This window comes from Tasmannia lanceolata, unplaced genomic scaffold (assembly GCF_043159265.1).
Source record: "Tasmannia lanceolata isolate RefF3 unplaced genomic scaffold, GAP_Taslan_0.1 ptg000002l, whole genome shotgun sequence".
Taxonomy (NCBI): domain Eukaryota; kingdom Viridiplantae; phylum Streptophyta; class Magnoliopsida; order Canellales; family Winteraceae; genus Tasmannia; species Tasmannia lanceolata.
Window position 1 is genome coordinate 2,408,643 of NW_027518679.1, and position 26,866 is coordinate 2,435,508.

A 26,866-nucleotide genomic window follows, 5' to 3' on the forward strand; every position below is an offset into this window, starting at 1 on the left:
GGCATGAAAGAAACCCTTGCTGACAGGATGAAGACACACAGATCTAGGGATATAAGATCGGAGCCGAGAAAAGAAAACGATAGGTAAAAGAGATTTAAGCCACTAGGAGAAGAAAGACAGAGAAAGTGAGCCTGGAGCAGATTTCTAGGGTATAGAAATGGTTTTTTTTTAGGGTACTGTAACGGCTTACTGTAGCGGGTTACTGTAGTGGGTACTGTAGCGGGTTACTGTAGCGGGGAGTAGAGGAGAGGAGATGGGAGGAGGAAGGAGGCTTGCAAGGTGGTCTCTAGGGCCTCAAACCCTAGAAATGGATATGGGGGTTAGGGTTAGGGTTAGGGTTAGAGGAGAAGGGAGAGAAGAAGAGAAGGGAGGGTAAGGGGCTGCTATGGGGGTCCCTAGGGAATCAAAACCCTATGACTCTGATACCATGTTGAGGAAGAGAATGAGAGAAAGAACTTGTGAGTCAGGGAGTCTCCCCCTCACTTATGTATTTATATATAATGAGAAATGTACAAAAGACGGATATGCCCATAGGCATATACATACACTAACAAAATTGATTAAGCATATGCTTCACACAACCACACCTATAGATATTTCTTCCAACAGCAATATATATATATATATATATATATAGAGAGAGAGAGAGAGAGAGAAAACTGTTGGTGGGCTTAAGCTCACCATTTTTTCGGTGCGCTTAAGTTGTTATAACGCCTCCCATTCGTTTAAATGTTTAGGTCCCACTGGGTCCCGCTTAAGCGCACCAATGGGAGGCGTTATAACAACTTAAGCGCACCAAAAAAATGGTGCGCTTAAGCTCACCAACAGTTTTCTCATATATATATATATATATATATATATATATATATATATATATATATATATATATATATAAATATGGGGTGATACACTAGAGTTTTCGTACATGTCCTTTTCATCGGCGCTATGAATATGGGGTCATACACCAAAGTTTTCGTGTATGTCCTTTCAGCAGCAAGTTATTTAAGTACTAAATTTCATAGAATTTAATTAATTCATTCAATAAAATTGAGGGGCTCATGTATAAAAATAAATATTAGGATAGGTAGTTGAATTACCATTTAATAAAAAAAATCATGTTGCTATTTATATAAGATAATATATATAATAACATTAAGTGTTAGTAACAAATAATCATAGATCTGGGGTGCGTCAATCTATAATATAGATGTCAATTTATACATGCATAAATAAATATCACGAAATGTGGTGTTAATTAAAATGAACAGTAGCGTGTATTAAAATATATATATACATAGTCAAAGAGTTCATCGTCTAAATAGAAATAGTGGACCTTACCAAGTGTATTACACATATTAGTACAATCTATAAAAATTTAAATTTTTAAAAGAAAATATGATTTCAATAGACATTTGATATTAACTTACATACAATACAAAATTATATAAAGTGGATATTTTTTTTTATGAAGCATGACTTTTGAGATAAAAAAACAGTGCTTGTACTTAGAATGGACAATATTTTTTTAAGAAATTAACTTAGACTATTTATGACAATTTTTATGTGTAAACAAATGATAAGTATTACTAAACTTAGGTACATAAAAATGCAAGTGCGGCAATATCAAAACAATAGATATAAATGCACGCCTAATCATTAATTACGGGTATCACAGTTCATGCAAAAGAAAAATTGCACTATAAATATGATTCTAAGACAAAAGTCTAGGTTCCAAAATAAAAAGGTATTATAATATGGACGCATAGAGACAAAACAGAATATTGTACAATTAACATAATAAGTACCCAAAAGTTAAAACAAGAGGAGTGTGGTTATCAAAACAGCAGTCCCTATTTATTTTGAATATGAACTGCGATTTGGTTCAATGCCCAAAGCAATTAACCTCATTGACTTGAAAATCATGCCCCCTTGAGGATCCATAAATTTCCATTTACCCTTGGTCCATAAGGTTGTAATTTACTATTACTTATACGCCCATTTGACAATAAGTTCTATTTTTCTACTTATAAATCATAATACCTTATTAATTCCCAGTACATGAGCATTTAAAATGGATTCTCGCGACCTCATGGAATTGACAGTCCTATGTACCTAAGATAGGTTCCTGGTTAAATTGTCGGATTACCAATTAAGAGAACAATAGTAGTTAGGATGAACTTCTTGTATATGCTTTTATTAGATGGGCACTGGTGCCTAAGAATTGTAAATAAATGGACAACCCACCGCTGGGTATATGTGTACCTAAAAGCTTGAAATTAATGACTGGGACTAAACCCCCTTAAAATAAAGTTTGTATGTTTATGAGAAACTTAGAATGTTTGTATATGTGTGGTCTCGTTTACAGGTTAGCCACTCCTCTTCTCTGCATAAAAGACATTTCGGTTCCCCATCCCTCAGGTTTGATCAAGGCAGGTGATAGCTAGACTCAACTCGTATGGTTTATCAATAAAAGTGATTGGAATATGATAAGTACCTTGTTTGTTTTTCAAAAGCTAGTTTATTTCATTTTGTTCTCAACTGTAGGAGTTATTGTTTTTATGCCTATGTCATGTTCTGAAATAAAGTAATGTTTTTATGATTTGAAGAAATGACATGGAAACCTTCATTTATGAAAGTACATGTAATTATGAAAAGACATGGGAAAAGGAAAATAAATAAATAAATAAAATCCTTAATGGGTACGGGTGATGGGAGGCCAAGAGTTATCCCCGCTAAACAACTAGACAACATGAGAGTCTCGCGCAACCCCTTGTTGATGACGGAATCCTCTGAAGACCATGAGTCTTTAGGCGGTAGAATCTATCGTAACAAGTCCGCACGGAATCGACCGTGTAGGCCAAGGTAACATGCTAATGGGAGCTGGAGTGCCTTGGGGTAACTCTTACACTTAAAATAAGTTGATCATAAATTATTCAAAATTTATACTAGTATTCTTACGCTCCAAAAAAAATTTATTTTGGTTTGACTTCATAAAATTTTCCTTGCTTTACTTGTCTTTTAATTGATATTTCTCATGAACCTGTCTCCTTTTATTGATCCCCAATACTTATTGAGAATGGTCATATGATCTTGTTGTTCTCACTTAGTTTTTATCTCAGGACCGGAGAATGTAGGAGGAGCATTTGCGAACGAGGATATCTAATTTGTGGGGCGGGCAGTGGAGTCAAATAAATAATGGAGATGACGATATACGTCAATACCTTCTAATTATTTTTCTTAGTTTAGGAAAAACAAATAGGGCCCGTTTGGATGCCGAGAAGATTTTGATTTGGATTTCTCACATTTGCAGCCCATTTTGCGTTGTGATTTGGATCCGGATCAAATCCTTGGATTTCCAAATCAGCGACTGACAGTGAAAAAAATCAGATTTCCAAATATGTTGTGGAAATAAGTAATTGGAAATCCACATATCTGGCGTTTTCCTTCACCCTTTTTGCTCCTCAACCTCTCCCCTCCAGTAGGAAGTACCCTCTTCGCTCTCTCTCTCCCTCAACATGAACTGGCGGATCTATTCATTTTGTATTCAAAACTCAATTCCAAATCCAAATACAAAATCTGAGGTATCCAAACAGGCCCTTAATTTTGAAGGATGATGTTTATTTAATTCATTTCAGTCTTTTTGGGAACTTATAAATTGTAATGGGGTTGTTTTAAATTGGAATAAGATGATAGGTCAGGCAATTCATGACTTGTTATTATAAAAAAAAATTATGGTGATTTTGAACAAGTTTTGTTGTTCGTAGCGAACCATCGGATTAAGTTGTTACAAAGGCTAAGCTTACTTCTAATTGCATCATTTTTTTTAATGGCGATAAGATTTTATAAAGAGAAGAAAGCGGAAAACCCACAACAACTGAGCCGGTCAATACATGTAAAATGAGAAGGCAAAAAATGAAAAAAGAAAAAAGTAAATTCAAAACTATATAACAAGGAGTAAGAAAGTCAAAGATCTTCAAGCTCTCCCTAGTCACCCCTAATCGGGATAGTCTATCGGCATATGAGTTTACCTATCTCCTGACAAATAAGTAGTGGATTATTATGTTAAAATAATAAGACAGAGGAATCATCTGCAAGCTGGACATTGAAAAGGCATATGACCGGGTTGAATGAGATTACTAGGATTATATCTTGGGGAGAATGGATCCTGGTTACAGGTGGCGCGGTAAGCAGGTAGGAAGTACCATCAGCCTGGCTTTCAATACTGGTGAATGGGACTCCAAAAGGCTTCTTTAAACCATCTAGAGGATAGAGGCAGGTAGACCCCTCTCCACTTCCTATTTATCTCAATTGTAGAAACCTTGTGCAGAATGAGTGACGAAGGCAAAAGCCTGGTCATCATTGAGGGTATCATGATTGGAACTCGGGAGTTGGAGGTAACTCATCTTTACTTCACAGATGATGCAGTGATGTTCAGCATGCCTGATGTAGGTAAGGTGTTGAGCCTGAAGGCTATCCCTAGACTTTACGAAGCAGTCATTGGCCAGAGATCCAACTTTCGCAAATCAAGAATTCTGGGGATCCAAAACTCACCTGAGGAGATCGCAAATTTATTGGAATGTACAATAGACCACCTACGCATGACTTATATTGGCTTGCCATTAGGAGCGGGAAGACCCCAAAAGAACGCATGGGATCCCATAGTGGATAGGGTGGAGAAGAGGTTGGATAATTGGAAGCGAAATCTTGTATCAGTTGGAGGCAGCATCACACTAATAAAATCCGTCATGACAAACATTCCTATCTATCACCTATCGGTTTTTAAATGGACCATGAATGTGATCAACGGCATCGAGCAAATTCAAAGAAGGCTCCTTTGGGGAGGGGCTGATGAGAAACAGAAACTTCACTTGGTAAGCAAGAAGGAGGTACGTAAACCCATAAAAGCAGGCTGCATAGGGATTAGAATGCATTACTAAGTAAGTGATGCAGGAACATCCCCTAGGAACACTACATCAGCCTTCAAGTGCTCATTAGTATATAATTAGCTTACTAATAACGAGGGTACTTTGGTCATTTCAGATGTTCATGTCATTTTAATTCTTTTTGGTTTAATGAGGGTAATTAGGTTATTCTATTTGTATTTGGGCTGATATATAAAGGCCATCTCCTTCTAGTGTGGGGGTCTTTTGGGATAACTTTCATTGAAGATATAGGGTTTCATTCCCTTGTTATTGAATTTGGATGAGCAAGGAAGTTAACCAAGCTTGTGATTCAAGCTTTTCTTCCTAGTTCTTGTGTTTACCTTGTTGATGGCAAGGGTTTTATCAATTGTAATTGAATAGGGATGGGCATCCCCATGCCCATTCCATAGCTACTAGTATTCAAGTTTCTCAATAGTGCAGAAATTTCATCCATCACATTACTGTTCGTGTCTGTCCTTGGACATGTTGGGGGAAGATCTGGCCAAAACGTGAGCTGTTGGGAACTCTCCTCTTGAAACTACCAACCCTGTAAGTTGTTCGTGATTCCTCTATTAATGGATCGATTGAGTTGCCTAATTCAAATGCCTATAGTCATTACATTTTTTTAAGCTGACCCCAGAAAAATCATACGTTAAATGAGCATTGCTTAGGGTTTTATTGAAATCAAGAATCTTCAAGAGAGGGAGTATAGTGGTATTTGCACCTAGCTGATTTTAATTCAACCCATGTTGGTTGTTTGAATGGCAAGTTCAACTCCCCATTAGAATTTCTTCATGATTTGAAGCTAATGAAGATAGCCCCTTTCCACTCCACTAACCCCATGGTCTGACCCATTTAATTAGAAGATTTAGTTGTCTCGAATGGCTATCATGGCTAGAAAATCATCCCAGCATACTATTTGAAGGATTGCCTCAAAGAACCGAGACACACTCACTTGGCTTGCATGATTTCTACAGCTCATTTCAATTAACACACTCTGTGGAATACACGTTTCTTAGAGGATATCCAAAGACATGAATGATGTTGTGGCATAATTAATTGTTGAATGTATGAGCCTTCACTCATTTAACATTTGCTGCCCTGTCAAATTGAAAGAGAAGTTACAGCAGAGGATATCTTGGTGCTCTCTCAATTGTTTTTCTATTACATTGGCAGGTTGGCTCACCTATTAAAATCAGTGGTTCCATCCTTTTCAATTTTCTTTTTGAATATCCACTCTAACTGGGCAGCAGATTTCGTTCACTTTCCATTCGGATTATAGATATACTAAGAGCAGCCATTGCTTCCATCGAGAGGCTTTATTGGAACGCTTCCGCTTCACATACGCCAGTAAGTGGCTTTGGAAGTTTGGAGAAGAGAAAAATCAATTGTGGGCCAAAGTTATTGCTAACAAATATGGTAGTCCTCCGGAACATTGGATTTCTGACGAGAAATACAGGGGCAATGGACTAACAATATGCAGGAATATTTTGAGGCAGTGAGGGGATTAGATTCAGAGTATACTCAGGAGACATGGGTTAAGTTTCGGCATGATCTGTGGTGTGGAACGATTCCACTGAAAATAGAGTTTCGGGAATTATTTGCGGTAACACTAGAAAAAGAAGCCTTTGTAAACGACTGCATTGAATGGGTGGAGGGGGAATCTCATGGAAGATAAATTTCAGATATAACTTCTTCAATGGAGAATTGGAACAAATGGCTCGATCGTTGGGGATGTTAGATTCCTATCAAAAGAACTGGTGAAGATAAAAGAGTTTGGATTTAGAGTTCCTCTGGGGTTTTTATCATCAAATCATTCTACCATCATCTTGTTCCTTCATCGACTACCTCACAGGTAGCTAAAGTATGGAGCATCCCTCCCTCTCGGAGGGTTCACGCATTCATACGGACAGCCTTCCTCGACAAAACCCTCACACTATATCATCTGTGGAATCATCTCATGCTCATCATAGACCACTACGCTCTATGTGTTCATTCAGGAGAGATTGTTGATCATATGCTACTACACTGCAGTCTAGCAAGAGAAGTTTGGAACCGAATACTCAAGAGATTCGGTGTAGCCTAGGTCTTTCCATCAAAGATTATGGATTTGCTCAAGAGTTGGGTCTACGTTCCCTGGAAAAAGAAAGGGAAAATACTTTGGCACGTTGTGCTATTGGCAACCATTTGGGCCCTAAGAAAGGAAAGGATTGCACAAGTCTTTAAAGGTTTGGTAAAGAGCTCTCACTTCATCTATTGTAAGGTAATCACCTTAAGTACGTAACGATCTCATGGGTGAAGATCCTACCCTTAGTTAGATTTGTCTCTGCCTATGACTTGTGGTATGGATGAAGAGAGGCATGTAATAGTAGTGAGGTGTCTGATATAACTTCTCATGATCGGTCCCCTCTAGGCCATGGTATTCTATTTCCATCATTATTTCCATTGATGCTGATTTTCATTGGCCCCTCTTTCAGTTAGACATAAAATGCACCTTCTCCATGGAGATTTGCAATAAGTGTTTGAGGAGAAACCAGCAGGTTTGTAGCTCAGGGAGTCATATCCGGTATGGATATTAAAAAGGTATGACAATCTCCACATGCCTGGTTTCATAAATTCAGTGAGACAATGACAACATGTGGAATCATTCAAAAAAAAAAAAAAAGAAGAAGACGGCATATGGAATGAAAAGAAATGAACATGACCATTCTATCTTTTGTCGGAAGAGTAAGTCGGGGAACACGTCAAGGATTGTTGTGTTAGTGGTACACGTTGATGATACTTTTTGACAGGAGATGTGGAAATTCATAAACTTGAAAGACAACCTTGGTAGCCACTGCCATACAAAAGATTTGGGTCTTGGGAATTGAAGTTTCCAGAGAAATTACAAGGTATGAATTTATCTCAAAGAAAGTATGCAATTGATTTACCTAATGACAGAGGGTTACCTTCTTTTTTTGAAATGGTTTTTTTTTTTTTTTTGAAATGGAGACAGAGGGTTACCTTCTTTTCTTTTCTTTTTTTGAATATCAAGGACAGACGGTTACTTGGATCAAAATTCAAAAACACTTACCACACGGATGGAAGTTAAAAGTAAGTTTCACATGGAGGTTAGAGAACTGTTAGAAGACCCAGGCAGAAATTGTAGATAAATTTGTAAGCTAATCTATTTTGACTATCGCGCAACCAGATATCTCTTTTGATGCAAGTGTAGTTAGATAATTTGTGCAGCCCCCTAGAGTTCCGCATTGAGAAACTGTCATTCATATGTTGAGATACCTCGAGGGAAGCCTTGTCAACGGATTTTGTACATCTAATGGACCTATGGATGGTGAAAGCTAAATAGACACAGATTGGATTGGGTCACCTTCAGAACTAAGGTCTGCTACATGGTATTGTACATTTGTTGGCGGAAATCTGCTCACATGAAAATGTAAAAAACAGTATGTAATAGCTCGGTAAAGTGCATAAGCAAAGGACAGAGCAATGGCACATACCACATGCAAGTTAGTTTGGTTTCATCCCTTTTTGGAAGAAGTTTCAAGGTCAAGTCTCCATTGAAGGTATATTGTGATAACTAGGCGGCTATTCATATTGTGAATAATATCAAGTTTCATGAGAGGACAAAACATATAGAAATTGATTGCTAGTTTTCTGCGATAAAGTGATCAACAAGGAAATCTCCTCCCTATTTGTTCGATCTCAGAACCAGGTATTCAATGTTTTTGAAACCAGGTATTCAATGTTTTTGCTAAGTCTCCACCCTGTTTTTTTTCCAAAACAGCGTTTTCGAGAAAAAAAAATCGATGAAAAAACAGAAAAAAATGTGCTTATATGATTTGCAGGATATTTTTATTTACAACAGATTAGGGAGGGATTTTATTTTATTTTTGAGAAAAACAATTTTATATGCTGTAAATCGGAAAATCTTTCCATTTTTATTTTGACCATTTCGATCAAATTTCAGTTGAAAATTTCGATCGGAATAATGAAGTGAAACGAATCCATTGAGATTTCGTTTCGGCGGGGATGGAAATGGAAACATTTCGGTCATTTCGTGTAGGGTTTCAGTGGAATTTCAAAACTATGATAGAAACATAAACATTTCGGTCGTTTCGTGAAGGTTTTGTTGGAAATTTAAAACCATGCTTGTAATTTCCACAAGTTTATATTATATATAATAAAGAGAGTGAAGTGATGCTTTTCACTCAAAGCCACATTAATTTCCTTCTTCCATTCTCTTTCTCATTCTTCTTGAAGTCTACTTCTTGCTACTTCGCTCATTCATAAAAGTAAAACTTATGAATAATACAAAAAAACAAGGGATGTGGGTTGCAAAAACAAAAAACTTACAACACCAACTTTTATAAGCAGAACCTTACAAACCAAGTTGTCACATTTATGCAACAAGTCTTGGACATTTTAAATAATGAAGTTATGTGTCCCAAAAATGGGGATATATCAAATGAGTTCGAGAAAAAAAAAAGTAAAGAAATCAGTTGCCTTTGTGACAAGCTAGACAAAAACTGATGAAACAATTAAATAACTCAAGAGTCAAGATCGACTGAAATGTAGCTATTATATTTTTAACCTTTTTGTTGAACAATAAATGCCTTCGATATTAACAGCAAAATAAGGGAGATTATAAATTCAGGAGAAGCAAATTTCTGTAAGTATAAAGTTAACTTTACAGACAGGACATTTCAAATGAAAAAAAAAAACAGAGAGAGAGATACGCAGTTGGAAGCACGTCTGAAGTACCTGGCCAAGAAATAAGGTCTCCTCAAGTTGAAAAGCCAATTTCGTACATAAGTTGATTGAAAGGCCAGAAAGTAATGGCATTGGCAGAGGGCATGATTCTCGCATCATCATCATCCTCTCACTGGGTTGTAAATTAGATCCTTGTAGCAATTCTGCATGTCCAGCAGAGGTCAACCAATTCATCATAGCTTCACAAGCAGGTTGTGCTATGGTATATGAAAGAACCCAAAACATGCCCATCGACCTCTCATCCAAATTCATATAATCCATCATACGCTCTCCTAAACCAAGATAAATGTTAAGAAATGAAAATAAATCCTGTTAACCAACACAAATTTAAAAATACTCCAAGATACAGAGTACACTGGTAATGCAAGTGATAGACTACCTCAAGGTATTAACCCTCTTGGAAGAGCAGACACCAGATACGAGTTGCCAATGCTAAAACAAATAATCATTAAAATGATACTTGATAGTATAAAAAATAATTGGAGGCCTGAATAGATGACACTTTAAAACCAAACTTTTCATAATAACTATTAGATATGTAGACAAACCCATAAAGCGCATGTTGACCTAAATATTTGGATATAATTACATCGTATTGAGAAAGTAAAAACACGACTACCATCAAAGTTGATTTCCAAAGCAATATGCGACATCATAAGAACAATTTAGGTTTAGAAAATTGTTAAAAGTTATAAGTTGATTTCCAAAGCAATATGCAACATAATGACGACAATTTAGATTTAAAAAATCGTTAACAGAATTCTTGTTATGTTTTTATCTAATAAAGATATGCTTAATCACGTCTAAACTACATGATTAAGAAAGTTTATCCAATCTTGTTTACAGTAGCCAATCCAAAAGATGTCTTGGTAAAAGACTGCTTTGACAGAAATGGCGACAGGGTCTTCTGGATGCCATCTTTTAGAAGGAATTTCTTCAATAGAGTTCTAAAATTTCTTTGATAGAGAGTTGCAGGCTGTGGCTAGTCTTCTTGAGGTGCTAGATCGATGTTACATCAAGCAGTCAAGAGCGGATAAAAGGGTTTGGATCGAGGATTCTACAGGAATTTTCCCTGTCAAATCCTTTTACAATCAGCTTGTGCCTTGTCCTGTGCTCTCCAAAGCAGCTAGAGCTTGGACGATCTAGGTGCCCCCAGTGTTTGTACCTTTGGTTGGGCCGCGATGCTCAGACGGATACGGAGGGTCAACTTCCCTCGAAAGCGAAAGATCTTGATAGTAGATCATTGTGCTCTATGTATCGCGGCGGGAGAATCGGTCAACCATATCTTTTTACATCGCAATATGTCACAGATTTGGAATGTGTTGGGTGTTCCCCTCTACACGCTTCCTGATCTTTTAGAAGGTTGGTCTTTAGTTCCTTGGAAGAAAAAAGGCAAGATTCTATGGAATGTCCGTCTCTTAGCCACTTTGTGGGTGCTTTGGAAAGAACGTAATGGAAGGATCTTTGAAGGTGTCGCAAAATCCTCTTCCTTCTTATTTGTGAAAGTTACTGCCCGCACAATTGCTTGGGTGAAAACTCTCCACTCTTTCAAGTTTGTTTCGGCCTTTGACCAATGGAATGGATGGAGGGAGATCTACTTTAGTTCGACACAGCGACGTGTGATAGTGCAAAATTGGGAACCCCCCTCTCAAGACTTATTAAAGCTCAACTTTGATGGGTCTAGCATGGGAAACCCGGGTCCAGCGGGCATTAGCGGAGTTCTAAGAGATGATGGGGAAGTAGACTTATGGGGTTTTGCAGGGCCTATTGGAGTTGCAGATGGAAGCGAGGCGGAGGTTCGAGCAGTCCACCAAGGTATTAAGTGCTTGGACAAGGAGAGCATGGATAGGGTGGTTGTGGAGGGAGACTCCATCAATGTCATCTGATGGCTTAGAGGTTCCTGTGTACCTCCTTGGAGATTCGAGCAGTTTTTCGATGAAAGCCAAGATCGTGTGGCCGGGTTTTCAAATGTTTTCAATCATGTTAGAAGATCAACCAATAGAGCGGCGGATAGCCTAGCAAGACCGGGGATTGATAAGGAAGGGCTTGAGATGTTTGGCTTCCTCCTCCCTTGATCTGTATCTTTTTTGTTGTTTCTATTGTCATTTGCTTTGTTTACACTAATGATGCTAGTGTATTTTTCTTGGGGTTGACCATCTTGGTCCTCCCTTTCTCTTGAATGAAAGTTTGCTACCATTCAAAAAAAAAAAAATCCAATAAGGCTTCAAAAATCTTCAACATGTGCTTAATCACAGCAATTTCAGTCACGAGTTTAAGATTATGAAGTATATTATACAAGATATTGATACTATTATACATAAAAAACTTAAGTTTAATGAAACTAGACTTATTTACTTGAGTTCACTTCCATAAGGTTCTTCATCAAAAACCCTCCAACATCCAAGCACCTATTATTTTCTTTAAACCAATCAAGTTTTTAGTAGATTCGATGCCATATCTTGAAATGATTGAAACAATGCAAGGAAGGTCTTTTCTTTCTCTTATTTGTTACATTCCTAGTGAAATGAAGTGCATACCATTCAAAAAAAAAGTGAAATGAAGTGCATTTACACCACATTGAAGGTGAAAATATCACACTTCTAAAATAGCAAAAAAAATCTAGAAATGCAAGCATATAATCCAACGACCAAATGAATAATCGATGTACATGCCTAACATAAATCATAAAGTAAGGTTTTTGCCCGATAATAGTTTAAATTCTAGAAATTGCATGTGCAACAATTTGAGTTGAGAATTCAAAGGCGGGAAATAAAAAAACAATTTGGTCAGCACTTGAAAAAAAAAATTGGGAGATAAGGGATTTGATATTGAAGGGTAAGATCATGGTTTTAAATTTCCACCGAAACCGACACAAAATTGCCAAAAATGTTTCTGTTTTCATCCCCGCTGAAATGCATATCGAAACCAAAATGCATTCCAAAACCAAAATCATAATGTATTAGTGGTATACTATATCGGCTATGTTGCATGGATTCTTTGCTCCCCTATGCCGAATCCGTGTTGACAAGTTCTCCGCATCCGAATCGGACATGGATTCACGTGGGACACACCCGGATTCTTGTCGTAGCAGTGTCCCGCACGAATCCCGTTTCTTTCGGGCGAATCCGATTCATCGTTGTCTCTTTTGAAATGCGAATCCAGTATATTTTCCTTTAAACATATTTTCTTAACTTTTTTTAATATGAAAGCACAACCCGTACTCTTTTAATAAAAACCCTAGCGCCTTGAATTTCGAACATCAACTCCCTTCCTCCTTCAACTCTCTTAATACAAAACGCACCTCTACCCTCTACCCTCAAAATTTTCATGAATATATATATATGCGCCCCACCCCCGACCCCCCACCCATGCGCACGCGCGCGCACACACACACACACACATATATATATATACATATATATACATATATATATATATATATATATAGAGAGAGAGAGAGAGAGAGGAAGTCTAAACTGAAGGGAGCCCTTGCAAAAAAGGGGTGAAAGGGCTCCCCCATTGGCTGCACATCACCATCATGTTTGACTTTTCAGCCGTTATTAGTGCATGATGGTGATGTGTAGCCAATAGGAGAGCCCTTTCACCTCTTTTTTGCAAGGGCTCCCTTCAGTCTAGAATTCCTCATATATATATATATATATATATATATATATATATATATATATATATATTCCAAATTTTGAAAAAAAAATATTTTATTTAAAATTACCGAATCCGAATCCTACTTTTGGGGGTTTGCCGAATCCGACACCTCGAATCCGTGTTGGATCCCGACACGCAAATCCGAATCCATGCAACACTTTATATTGGTATGTGTTACATAAGTTAGTTATATGTGCATGTAAAATGTGGTGTATGGATTATGTATAAATATTTATATGAATTAGGTCTATATATAAATATTGCATGTGAATTAGTTATAAATTAGTTATATTTGCCTGTGAAATGTGGTTTGTGTCTACCTTTGATCTATGGTATGGGGTGGAGAGAAATTTGCTTTGGTTACGATTCGAGCCCTTCAATAGTTCCATGTTGGGAACCTCCAAAAAATGGTTTCTTGAAACTTAACTTTGATGGGTCGAGCATGGGGAACCCCAGTCCGGCAGGAATTGGGGGTGTCCTTAGACATGACTAGGGTAGTGTGAAGTGGCTTTCGCTGGACCAATTAGTGAGTCCGAGAATGAGACCAAGGATTAAAACTCTTGGTGGGAGAAAATTTCAATAAAGTGATGGTGAAGGTTGACTCTCAATGTGATTAGGTGGCTGTGTGGTTCTCAAGTCTTCCCGTGGCGCTTCACTCAGTTTTTCGACGAGATATAGTGGGCAATTCGAGTATTCTTTTCCACCTTGTTAGAACATCGGCTAACGGGGTCACGGACAATTCAGCTAGAAGGGGGGTTTAGTTGGAGGCTCTTGAGCAATAAGATTTTCTCTCACCTTGATCTTTTCTGTTTTTGGTTTTTTCTCTCTTCTTCTAGTCTCTCCCATCTCTGCTTCTTTGTATTTGACCACCTCGGGCTTTCTCTATTAATTCATTCTTGACCATTAAAAAAAAGAATTAGGTGTGGGATGTGGGACGTACTCAATTATCAAACATGTGCGATATCTATTCATTTTCAATAAAAAAATCTAACAAATGGAATCCAGCTTGACAGAGCTGGGCAAGGAATGCGGGGAAAGGAAAAGAGGTATGGTATCTTTACTGCTTATCGCATGTCACTAGGTGTTCGATGTTGTTAAACTGTTACGGATCGTTGTCTTGCTTATGCGATGGTTTCTGAAGATGTATTTGTGCTTATTCTAGCATTTCTTTAAGTTTCATTTAAAATTATATCATTTGCATATGTTTTCGTGATTTTACATGATTTCCACAAAAAAAATCCATGAAAAAATTCTGAAGGATTCATTAGCCGACCCCAACTAGTTTGGGACAAAGGCTTAGTTGAGTTGAGTTGAGTTCCACCAAAATTTCCAATTGTCCATTTATGTGACGACTGAAACCAAACTTTAAAACCATGGGTGAGATACATGCTACATTATAGGCACATATAGAACAAACTAATAAAACAGAACATAGAGGAGATAGGGGATCAAGGTTTCAATGCAAAGAATAGAATTTTGTAGGATGATATTGAAGTCAACGATGCAAATTCCAATATCGGATTACATGCGTGGGTTACCTAACAGGCTAACACAGAAAGATCATGAAAAGCACGGCGACAAAGAAAAAGAGTTTAACCTCAGTTGTAACTTTTCTCCACACACAACCTCAACATCCAGCTCAATCTACAAGCATGCACTAGCCTCACCTTAATGCACCTTCATATGATCCTTGCCTAATAGAAAATGAATAATCTAAAATGAAAGCAACATTAACAAAGGGTCTGCACAAGCTTGTTTCCTAAACTAATGTAGACTTATTTTAATGACAATGCCATGAATTCCTTTTCCTTTAGGAAAATGCAAGAAATTGACAACAGAAAAATGGAAAAAGCAATAGAATAAAGGGCGCAGATCATCCCACTAACAATACATCCCTATGGACATCATTCTTGGTAATTGAACATATGGGTATATGTGAAAATGAAAAATCTTTTGTTACAAATGTCACTAATCTCATCCCATTAAAAATATGTCACTAATCGCATCAGTGATATGTGCCAGTCTACCAAAAAAAATGTCACTAATCTCATCAATTATATATGCTAGTCTCCAGCAACCCAGGATGTACTTCCTTGCCGATTAATAAAATTTGAGGAATCACCCTCCACCCAAATTTTGCCCCAAAACTTAGATGAAAATATGAAGGTAGATAAGGACATGGACCTCTTCTCATTGGAGGATTCACACCTACCAGACCAAAGAAATCCATCATAATGTCCCCCAAATATTACCTGAAACACCTAAGACTATCGTCAGACCCAGATTCCTCAAAAGAGCCATCAGATTTGTGATTTAGGAGATTATGAGGCAGGGGAATCCATGTCATCTTCTTCTTAACCTTGATCTTTCTGTCCCTGATATGTACCAATCTTTTAGTTGTTGCAGGAAATTATATATGGTTGGTGCTCCTTGGATGCAAATTGTGTCAAGGGAGTCGCCTTCCGCACATAATTTGGTCATGCTAAGTTGAGGGACCGGCTTAACACCGCTCCAAACAGCTTGTCTAGACAAGATCTTCACTATAGACCATCTTTGTCACAAACAAAAAAAAACATTGTGAATCATTGCACTCTATGTTTCAATGATGCCGAGTTTGTCAGCATTGCTTTGTGGTCTCCTAAATGTAGAACTCTAGCATCTCACTTTTGTTGCTATAATTTGGTTCATCTAGAAGGAAAGAAATGGAAGTCTCTAATGATGTATGTAGCAAAAGGCACGGTATTCAAAGGCAAATCCTCACTTTTGTTGCTATAATTCGGTTCATCTAGAAGGAAAGAAAAAGAAGTCTTTAATGATGTATCTAGCAAAAGGCACGGTATTCAAAGGCAAATCCTTTTTGCGGTGATCCAGTGGGCTACTTGCCTGCCTAAGTTCATAGACTATTCAGTGACTACTTTCTATAAATCTTGGGATGAGAACCTATTGAGATGTTGCAGGAAGGTGCACCTCAATCCTAGGTGGGATCCTCTAGGACTTCTGAAGTTGAATTCTAAAGGTACGAGACTCGATAACTGGGTCCGGCTGGCATCAGTGGTCTTCTGAGGAAACCTGAGAGAGATAGGTGTGCCTCCTCGGGGTCCATTGGCGAGAAAGACTCCAACGAGGCGGAAGGGCAGGCAATTCTTTTTGGGATCTGCCTTCTCGACCAAACCCCGCTTGATCATCTTATGATTAATGTAGGATTCCCTCAACGTTGTTATATGGGTGAGAGATTGCTTCCGCTATTCGTGGAGATTTACGGGCATAGTTGAGGATACTCACGACGATTTGGTTGGAGGTCATGACATTGAGATTAGACCGGTTTTGTTTTTTTTTTTCTTTTTGAATGGTAGCCAATTTTATTGCAATAAAAGAGGACCGAGGTAGTCGATATATAGGAAAACCAAAGCAGAATAGAATAAGGTTAATCATAATTTTATTTTATTTTTAAATCAAGGCGGAAGAGAGTCAAACAGCGCCAAAGGTTCCTAAGAGACTCCTCTAGCGAGGTTATCTGCCACTATATTAGCAGATCGAGGAATGTGCTAAAAGATTATAGAAGAAGATCCCACCCAATCTTGCATTTTATAAAAAACCTATCAAATCTCCAAGGGTGAATTTGCGAGCCTTGAACCATCAGATGACCTTTAGGGAATCCCCTTCTACCACCACATTATCCAGCCGATCTCTAGCTAACAACTTTAAACTTTGATAAATTGTTCTCACCTCCGCCTCAGTAGGGCTCGAATCACCTCCTCAAGCTCATTCCTGAAAACACAACGATGTCGGCCGGACTAGGATTTCCCAAGCTAGAACCATCAAAGTTCAACTTCAAGAATCAAAGCGCAGGGGGAACCCACTCTTGGACTATTTTTTGCTTACTCTCCACACTGAAGTGCACATCTCTCCAACCTTCCGATAAGTCGAAGGATGAAACAAATTTAAAACATAGGAGAGCCTTGACCCATGAGATAGCTATCACTTTAATGAAAAGAAAGGCTGAGCTTTTTGAAACTCCATTGAAAAATCTGGCATTTCTTTCATTCCAAAGTAGCCAAATGGTAGCTAGGAAGGACACATTCCACAAAACTTTTACTTTCTTCTCCCACAGAACCGCAGACCAATGGAGGAAAGCATTTTCGACATCAAGCCGGTGAAGAGGCCACCCATAGTTGACTGCCAATGAGATAAGAACACTCACAAAGGGAATTTTGGCAACAGGGGTAAGGGTCTCAGTGTAATCAATCCCATAAGTCTGAGAGAATCATTTAGCAACCAAACGTGCTTTGAGGCGTTCAACTATGCCGTCAGGAAAATATGTGATGGCATAGATCCATCTGCATCCAACTGGGTGGACTCCAGGATGAGCGTGAACAAGGTCCCAAGTATGATTCGCCTGAAGGGCGTGCATATCATCATCCATAACAGCCCGCCAGCCAGGGTGTGCTAGAGCTTCCTGCAAAGACTTAGGCAAGGAGACAGAAGACAAAAAAGCTACAAAACCATGAAATGTACGTGAAAGACGGTCATAAGAGACATAAGAAGATATAGGGTGAGCAGTAGTGCGTAAGCGTGTACGAGATGCAATGGGAGAATCTAGTGGAGGACAAGAAGGAGGCAATACCTATGAGCGAGAGGCTGTGATCTCAGGTTGGGACGAGATTGGCGTAGGCAGAGCTAAAGACGGTTGAGTACGGGATCTGCGCTGATAGACCCTAATGGGAACTGCCGGAAGAGGAGGAGGAGCCGGCATGGGCGCACGAAGAGAGGGTACCCTATCTGGGACAACAGGAAGAGGAAGCGGAACCGAAGATACCTGCGGAGGAAGAGGATTCGCAAAATATGGAACAGACTCGAAGAAGGTAACATCAGCAGAAACAAAGCACCGACGAAGACTAGGACTGTAACATTCGTGCATAACCCAAAAAGACACACCCATCAGCCCGGAGGTCTAGGGAATGCATGAACCTGTCCTTGTCTATTAGGTCTGTCTATGGATGGTTTGTCTCTATTATCTTAATTAGTTTCTCATTATCTTTGAGTGGTAATAATTGTGTTGATGGTAGTTCAATAATTGAAACAGGGTAGTGCTCAACTCTGTGCCTTTTAGGCTGCTAAGAACGACCTTACCCAAGATAACAATGTCTGAACCTCAAAATTTGGCTACTCCTGTGTCTAGTAGTAGTGATGCTACAACCCCTAGTTCAGTTGGTGTTAATACCATACCTCCTAATCATGGTACAAGTATTGATTCCCCTAGTAGAAGTGTTCCCCCACCTGTCACTGATGATTCCGATCCCAATCCTGAAAATGAACTAAAGCGTCGAAAGACTACATCAGCTGTATGGACAGAATTTACTAGGGAAGTAAAGGGTGGTGGAGTTATTGATGCCACTTGCATGCATTGCAAGAAAAAATTTGATGGGTCAAGTTCAAAAGGAACAACTCATTTGAAGAATCATCTCAAAACGTGTATTAAAAAGAAGTAAACGAACGACCTCACCCAATATTATCTTGGAAAGACTACCAGTAGTAATGACCCATCTCCTAAATTAGCAATACATAAATTTGACCCAGCAGTTGAGAGGGCCTTGTATGCTAAGATGATTGCAAAACATGACTTTCCTTTTCTTATGGCGGACTATGAGTACTTTTGGCTTTGGATTTCATATTGTATGCTTTCTTATAAATTCCGTTCAAGAAACACTGTTAAAACTGATTTGGTGAGTGTTTATAATGATGAGAAGGCAAGGATTTATAAAGAAATTGAAAACATATCCTGCAGAGTTAGTCTCACTACTGATGGGTGGACAGCTGAACATCAAAACCGTGGGTATTTTTTGTGTGACTTGTCACTACATTGATGAAGAAGGGAAGTTGCACAAAAAATTAATTTCTATTCTTGTTGTTGAATATCCGCATCGTGGTGACCAATTATGTGATTAGTTGAAGAATCGGATTTTGGAATGGAACATTGACAAGAAGTTATTTAGCATTGTATTGGATAATGCTAGCGCGAATGGAGGGATGTTGGATGGTATTAGAACATGGTTGAATGGTAAGGGGTTACTTGTCCACCATGGTGACATATTCCATATTCGATGTTCGGCCCATATTGTGAATTTAATTGTGAAGAAGGGGATGGAGGTCATTCATGGGTTAATTGAGAAAATTCGAAAAAGTGTCAAGTATATAAATCACTCTCCATACAGAGATGAAAAATTTTGTCTTGCATTGAGTCAAACTCGGTTAACTACAAAAAAACGTGTGGGTTTGGATGTTGAGACGAGATGGAACTCTACATATGAGATGCTACGAGATGCTTTGGAGCTCAAAGAGGCATTTGTGCGTCTAGCTGACTTAGATAATAAGTATAAGCTTCTACCCACTGAGGATGAATGGGAAATGGGAAAGAATATATGTAAATGTTTGAAACTTTTTTATGAAGTGACTAAAAGACTTTCTGGTACTAAATATCCAACTGCCAACTTTTACTTCGTTGAGGTGTGCAAAATTCGATTGGCATTGAAGGAGTGGCAATTGAGTGATGTTGACTACATTCACAGGATGGCATTTTTTATGCAAGATAAGTTTGATAAATATTGGGATGAATGTAGTTTGGTGCTAACAATTGCAATCATTCTTGATCCTCGGTATAAGATGCATATTGTTGAATATTTTTATGAGAAAATCTATGGTAGTTGTTTTGAAGTGTACAAAAATAAAGTCTGTAATGTCCTCTTTGAACTTTATTCAGAATATGAGGACTATTCACTTGAAGCTCCTTTTGGCTGTGGGGTTAGGGATCAAGTTGAACGCTCATCTGATTTAGTTGAAGCTTCTACTCAATCAAGCTTGGATTTTGGAGATTTCAGGAGGTTTGTTAGAGAGCGTTCTACTTTGTCATCATTTGCTAAAAAGACAGAATTGGAGCAATACCTAGAAGAATCTTTGTTTCCATTCAACGAGGACGAAACTCTTTCATTTGATATATTGCAGTGGTGGAGGCCCTATGGAAAAAAATTTCCAACACTTTCAAAGCTTGCTCGGGATATTTTGGCAATCCCAGCTTCCACAGTTGCATCGGAGTCAACTTTCAGTAAAGCACGTAGAGTAATTGAGGATACACGTGCCTCATTAAATTCTGAAACAGTGGAAAGCTTACTTTGTACGAAAGATTGGTTGCCACCACTAGACAGGCAAGTAAGTAAAGTACTAATTTATTTTTTTGTCCTTAGTTTATAAGATAATTTTAACAGTGACTGATTTTTTTCTATTTTGTAAACCAGTTTCAGGCTCTCACTCTTGATTGATGTTTTCATCCATCCTTTTGGCTTTTGCAAGTGAATTTGGACAGGTATATTCTACATTTTTACCTTTACTTGTTATTTTATAAAATTGTTAGCATATGTGTTATATTCTATTTTTATAATCTGTTGTGTTTAGTGAATATTTTATGCTATGAGTCTGACAAACATGAACAGTGTTAATTGCAGTGTTTAAAAATGCGGATTTGACGCGGAACGCGGCCAGGAAAAATCCTTGTCGACTCAACGCGGACGCGGCCAAGAATGCGGTTGACGAGGTTGACGCGGTCATAACTTGGGAGAGTCGAAGGAGTTTAATGACTATGTAGGGCAAAACGCGGAATGCGGATGTGGTGCAATGCGGAACGCGGCCAAGGGAAAAAGGAGTCGACTCGGGGGAGTTCCTTGTCGAGTCAAGGAGTTTTTGAACACTGGTTAATTGTACGCTATTTGTTAATTGCTATAAAAGGATGAGTAAAGAAATAAAAGAAATTAGTACTTGGACATAATTGTATGATGTTTAATACACGTCAATTAAATACCTTTCCAGATCGATGATAACAAGTGGAATAGACGCATTTTATGTCTTAAGTATTATTTTCTAGGTTGGGGACAACAACAGGAACTTCAGAGAGATTAATGTACAATGCTATAGTAGTTGGCCCTCTCAAAATTCCTACGCGGAGAAATTAATGTACGATGCTACAGTAGTTGGCCCTCTCTAAATTCCTATGTGCTAGACTCGTGGTTGCCATCAATCTAATGGATTCAACTGTATACCTGTGACATGCCCACAATCACCCCGTTTTTTTTTTTTTTTTGGTTCTCTTTTGTGACCAAATATCCTTGGATTTAGACTATGGGATAGTTTTTTTTTGTTCTCTTTTGTGAACATTTCATATCAATGGTGGTATCTCTCTCTCTCTCTCTCTCTCTCTCTCTCTCTCTCACACACACACACAACTTAGCTGCTCTGTCCCTTTTTTCATTTCATATATAAGTAACTCTGTTACTTCTTCATGGCTATCGTGATTTGTCTTCATTCATTGAAAAAGTCCTATTTATTTTACCCATTGATCTCTCTACTAGTGGGATCTGATAATTTTTGCAGCGGAAGAAGAAGCACCCGAGGAGGCTCAAGAGGAAGCGCTGAAAGATGAGGGCCATGAGGCAAAGATCAAATAGTTTGACATGAACATGTTTTGCAACTTTATGTGTTTTGAGAGTTGACCTTTTGAGTTTTGATGGTTGAACACTTGAACTGTTATTTTTTTTTGTTATATTGATTTGATGATTTCCATAAAGGATTAGAATGCAATGTTGTACTAAAGAAAGTGAAGGGCGCAGGGTATCTGTAATCTCTTCTTTTTTTCAGAGTGGTTGAATCCTCCTCTTTTATTAAGAGTGGTTGAACTGAATGTTTGTACTTGGTGTTCGGATTCTAGTGACAACAGGAATGAAATTCATGAGTTAAAGGTTGTTACTTGTTTCTAAGTACGAAAAAGAGGGAAAAATGAAAAAAAAAACAGCACAGGGCAGCAACTGGGCAGCAACTGTACTTGGAACTTGATGAGTGACATTGATGTTAAGGATGCCACTTATATGATCTTAATGAATAGCTTGATGGAGAAATTGAAATGAACTCATACATCTTTGAATGTGCAGGTGAGAATGTGGATGCAATTATGCAAATACCATGGTTGACATGGAAATGTTTCTTTTTGATATTGGTGATGGGCAATACTTGAACTCATACGTTCTTTATAATTGATGTTCGGATTCGGATACGGATAATATGAATTCGGTAATTCGAATTCGAATTCGGATATGATTTATTCGAATTCGGATATGGATTCGGATACTGAACTCGAATTCGGATATCCGTTTATGAATTCGAATTCGGATTTGAATCCGGATAAAATGATACGAATAATATCCGAATTCGAATAATATCCGTCGGATGCGAATTAGGTAACAAATTTTAATTATCCGTCAAATTCGGATACGGATACGGATACTGACAATTTTAAACGAATTCGAATTCGAATATAGCACTATCCGATTCGAATTCGATCCGCTTACACCCCTATCCGCAACCCAATCCATCATAACATCTAGGTGATCTATACTCGGTGGGTCGCTAGTGGTATAAGATTTTCTCTTTAAGTCCCTGAAAATAATGTCCAACACAAATGAGTAACTACTATTTAAAATTTTAAGTTTAAAGTGAAGAGGTGAGATATGACAACATTAATTTCAATTAAATAGCATAACTCTCTCGAAACTTAAGGTTGTAATGACAAACACCAGGTCATTCAATCGCGGGTGCTCCAACATGTTTCTCCTTGCAGGGTGAATGTGTTTGAAAGTGCTCCAGTTCCTTTCACATCCAGTCGCACTACAGGTTTGACTGAGAATTCTAATGGCGAAGCTCTGTAAATCCAAGACGTTATTTCTGAATTGGCTCCACCATGTAACTGTAAAGTAACCAATATTTAACAATTTACTTGTAGAAAGTTTAAATGAAATACAACCTTAATTAAATGAAAAACCCAATATACCTGGTCTCAAACTATCACGGTTGCGGATTGCCGTCTTCATAGCAAACATACTGATAGACTCCCAATAGCTCTCAATTTGAGCAGTGATGGTGTCCTGAGTAACTTCATCAAATATTAATCGACTAACGCATTCCATCAAGCCTCCGGTGACTTCATGATGCTTAGAGAAAGTAGGACTGAAAAAGAGAGCATGGTTGAGTATCCCGTTGCATGGAGGGGACTGTGAAGTTGTTTATCCCATCTTTGGTCGATAATCCTCCAGATGAAAATATAATCTGACTTTTTGTTCCTTAACCTAGTCTTGATGTTTTCTTTGGCCCTATCCATGGCCTCATATAGGTAAACCATTGCTGGTTTGTCTTGCCGGTCTACCAAACTTAGCACTTTCACTAGAAGCTCGCTGATGTTTTATATATGCTTACAGTGGTCCTAAAATTCTGCCCAACACTGTAGTAACTATCTCTTCACTCAATTGGTGTCGAACATACTTACTAGCAGCATACTCATCAGACACGAACATTTGTTGAAGTACTTTCCTATGAAACACCAGACTTTGTATACTTATGAAATTTGTAGCAAATCTCGTCCACGCATGACGTCACAAGTCCCTCCCACGTGTGAAATTCTGTCTCATCAAGTTCAATAGGGCTGCGTGATTGTAGATAAACCTCATAACCTTTCGAGCCTTGACAATTGTGCTTCCTATTAGAGGAAACACATCTGGTTTCCCCATGTGCTCTAAGATCGAATCTAAACAATGGGCTACACACGGGGTCCAGAAGAAGGTGCCATATTTGATTTCTAATTTCTTCCCAGCAGCTTTATAACTTGGCTCACTATCGGTTATAAACTGCACTACATTTTCCGAACCTACTTCTAAAACAATCTCATCAAAAATTTTGAACAACGCATCAGCATTCTTCATTAGGCTAGATGCATTAATGGATTTTAGGAAAACTACTCCTTTAGGACAATATACCAAAAAGTTAATCAAGGCAGGTTGTTTGGTGTATGTCCATCCATCGGCCATAATGCTACAACCACTGAATTTCCATGAATTTCTAACTTCCCCGAAGTAGCTGTTTACTTCATCTACAGTTTTCTTCAATATGCACCCCTTAAATCATGAAAAGTAAGTGCCTCATAACCTGAACCTATGGCATTTATGGCATCAAACATTGGTTGCCAAGTGAATTGGCAACATTGAAAGGCAGGTTGGCATCATAGCAAAGTATGTCAACTGCCATGTTTGCCCTATCTACGATTTCTTTCCTTGCCAAAACACTCTTAATGCCTAGCTGGGATCCAGAGGTTGTTCGTGGTGCAAAATAATCTCTCAACACCCCTACAAAACCCTTCTTTTTCCTCTTTGCCCCACTCAGTTCTATAACAGCTTCCTTACCCTTACGCCTAGGTACAGGTGGTCTCCCACCACCGTCAATGTCTTCCTCCCCCTCCTCTTCTTCTTCTGGTGTGCTATATAAACTACATACCTCTGCTCTGATTACGTTTTTCCTAGCCTTTTCTTTTCTCATCTGGTCTAACATTAACCCCATTCTCCATTTTATATCGGCATTGATTTTTTTACATGCAGCTACTTTGCCGGGAACACCCGCTAGATGTTATTTAAACCGGATTATACATCCACCCTTTATGAGTTTATCATAGAAAGTGCATTTAACACAGTTTCGTTGACCATGAATCACTAGGCCATAAGCTCATGCCGGGTCATCCGATCTAGCGAGTGCGGAACCAATAGAGGAGGCTTTTCCAGAAGCTCCCAAACTCATATTGTATTTCAAGTTCAATTGAAGAAAAAGAGAATAAGGAAATTAAATTAAATTAAATTAAATCAAAGAAAGTTTTCACTTCCCTTAAGATGACGCTTCAGACGAGAGATAGTAGAAGCCTTCCAAGTTGAAGCCTTTTGAAATGGAGGAGATCGGAGATAAAAGCCTTTGAAGCTGAAGCCTTAGTTGAAGGAGATAAGCCCTTGTCTTATACTGTAGTTGTATGTGTTGTGTAGTAATTTTAAAGCCTTGCTCCTTTTCTAGATTGATCTTGATTTTTAATTTCGGCCAAAAATTTTAAAATTTAGGTTTCAGTCCCATCTGAAATCCAAAATTTCAGACACGAGTTTGTGTTAACAAACTCGTGTTTCATTTTTATAATTTATATATTGTACAGTGCACAAGGTGTACTTCCGGAATCCAATGGGATCTTCGTAAAGTTGATCATTATGAGTGTCACGATGAATTCGAATGGGAAGTCAGCTATGCACTTGCTCATGATCATGGTTTAAATGGATCGATTCTTTACAAACCCATGGAAATTTTCGGTTATGAACAAAATAAAGGAAAACCTCTGAAATGATCTCGACATAGGACCTTGGACATAATAGTTCTGAATCGAATCTCTTTAGAAAGAAAATCTTTTGCCTCATGGGGGATTAATCGAGAAAGATCTCATGTTCTTATTATAAGATCGTGATTTGATCCGCATATTTTGGTAAAAAGAATCTGGTTCCCTCGGGGGTTGGATCCATAAGAATTCACCTATCCCAATAACAAAGAAACCTTACTTGAATGATCGATCCTGTATTAAGAGCTAAATTGGCTAAAGGGATGGGGCATAATTATTACGGCGAACCTAATATTTGGCGAACCTGATATTTGGTGGCTACTTTGAAATTAAAATATTCAATGACTCGTACCAATAGAACTGATATTTGTTAGTGTAGATAAAAAGAAGTGTCTTTTATTCCTTGGTTAATTCAATTGTCCTGAAGTAAAAGTGTTGTATATAATAAAATAAGCTAAATAGTGAATAGTCTTAGTCACGATTGTCAAGAAAGAAAATAAACTGTATAGAATCAAATATGCTGAATACTGAATTGTCTTATCCGACGCCAACTAGTTTGGGACAAAGGCTTAGTTGAGTTGAGTTGAGTTGAGTAGTGAATTGTCTTAGTCATTGTTCACTTGTCACCGTTACTGTTGCTGTCTAGAATAAAAATAAATAAAGGTGAGTAGTCTTAGTAAATAGTCATAGTTGTTGCGCCATACAGGAAAAAGTGTGCCTAGAAAAGATGAAAGCATACAGTATTATATATTTTTAATTCTTCTTGGAGGCTATTTAATGTTTCAGGGCAGCCACCTTATTAACTTTTGGCTTGTGAGAGAGAGCAGCCGCGTAAAGACCCGGCCCTACCAAGGGTCGAGAAAGTTATTAATTTTAACTAAATCTTGGCCGTAGATTCCCCGATCGAAGATCAACTGTTTAGATCTTTGATTGGGGCCTTTCGAACCGTCGAATATGAACTTATTATAAATAGTAAGTCCAGTTTTAGTATAAATAGTAATTCCATGCTTACTATAAATAGTAAGTTACACTTACTATTAATAGTAAGGCCGCAGTTACAATAAATAATAAGTGGGACCACTTAATATATCTTGTAGTTAATTTAATAAGATAAAAATTAAAGAGATCTAATTGGAAACAAACTAAAAACACTAAACAAAGTGGGTTACTAAAATCCCAAAACATGGGTTTTCAAAACCCACTTGCGCACGCCTAAAGAGAAAACCGAGAGAAGGAGACAAATGAATGAAAGAAGAAATGAAGAAAAGAGAGGCTAGGGTTG

At 38.0% G+C, this 26,866-nt stretch overlaps 1 protein-coding gene across 2 annotated transcripts in view; it reads right to left on the reverse strand.

Annotated features, from left to right (window-relative positions):
- The window catches only part of LOC143872801 (mediator of RNA polymerase II transcription subunit), a 141,155-nt gene that overhangs the window by 72,846 nt on the left and 41,443 nt on the right, over window positions 1–26,866 (reverse strand). For both annotated transcript variants that reach the window (XR_013247683.1, XM_077376769.1), the window contains exon 8: window positions 9,684–9,964. Coding sequence is in view for 1 of the 2 variants with exons in the window: in XM_077376769.1 (XP_077232884.1) it covers window positions 9,684–9,964 (281 nt within the window). In the remaining variant the exon portion in view is untranslated. The remainder of the gene's footprint in view (window positions 1–9,683; window positions 9,965–26,866) is intronic.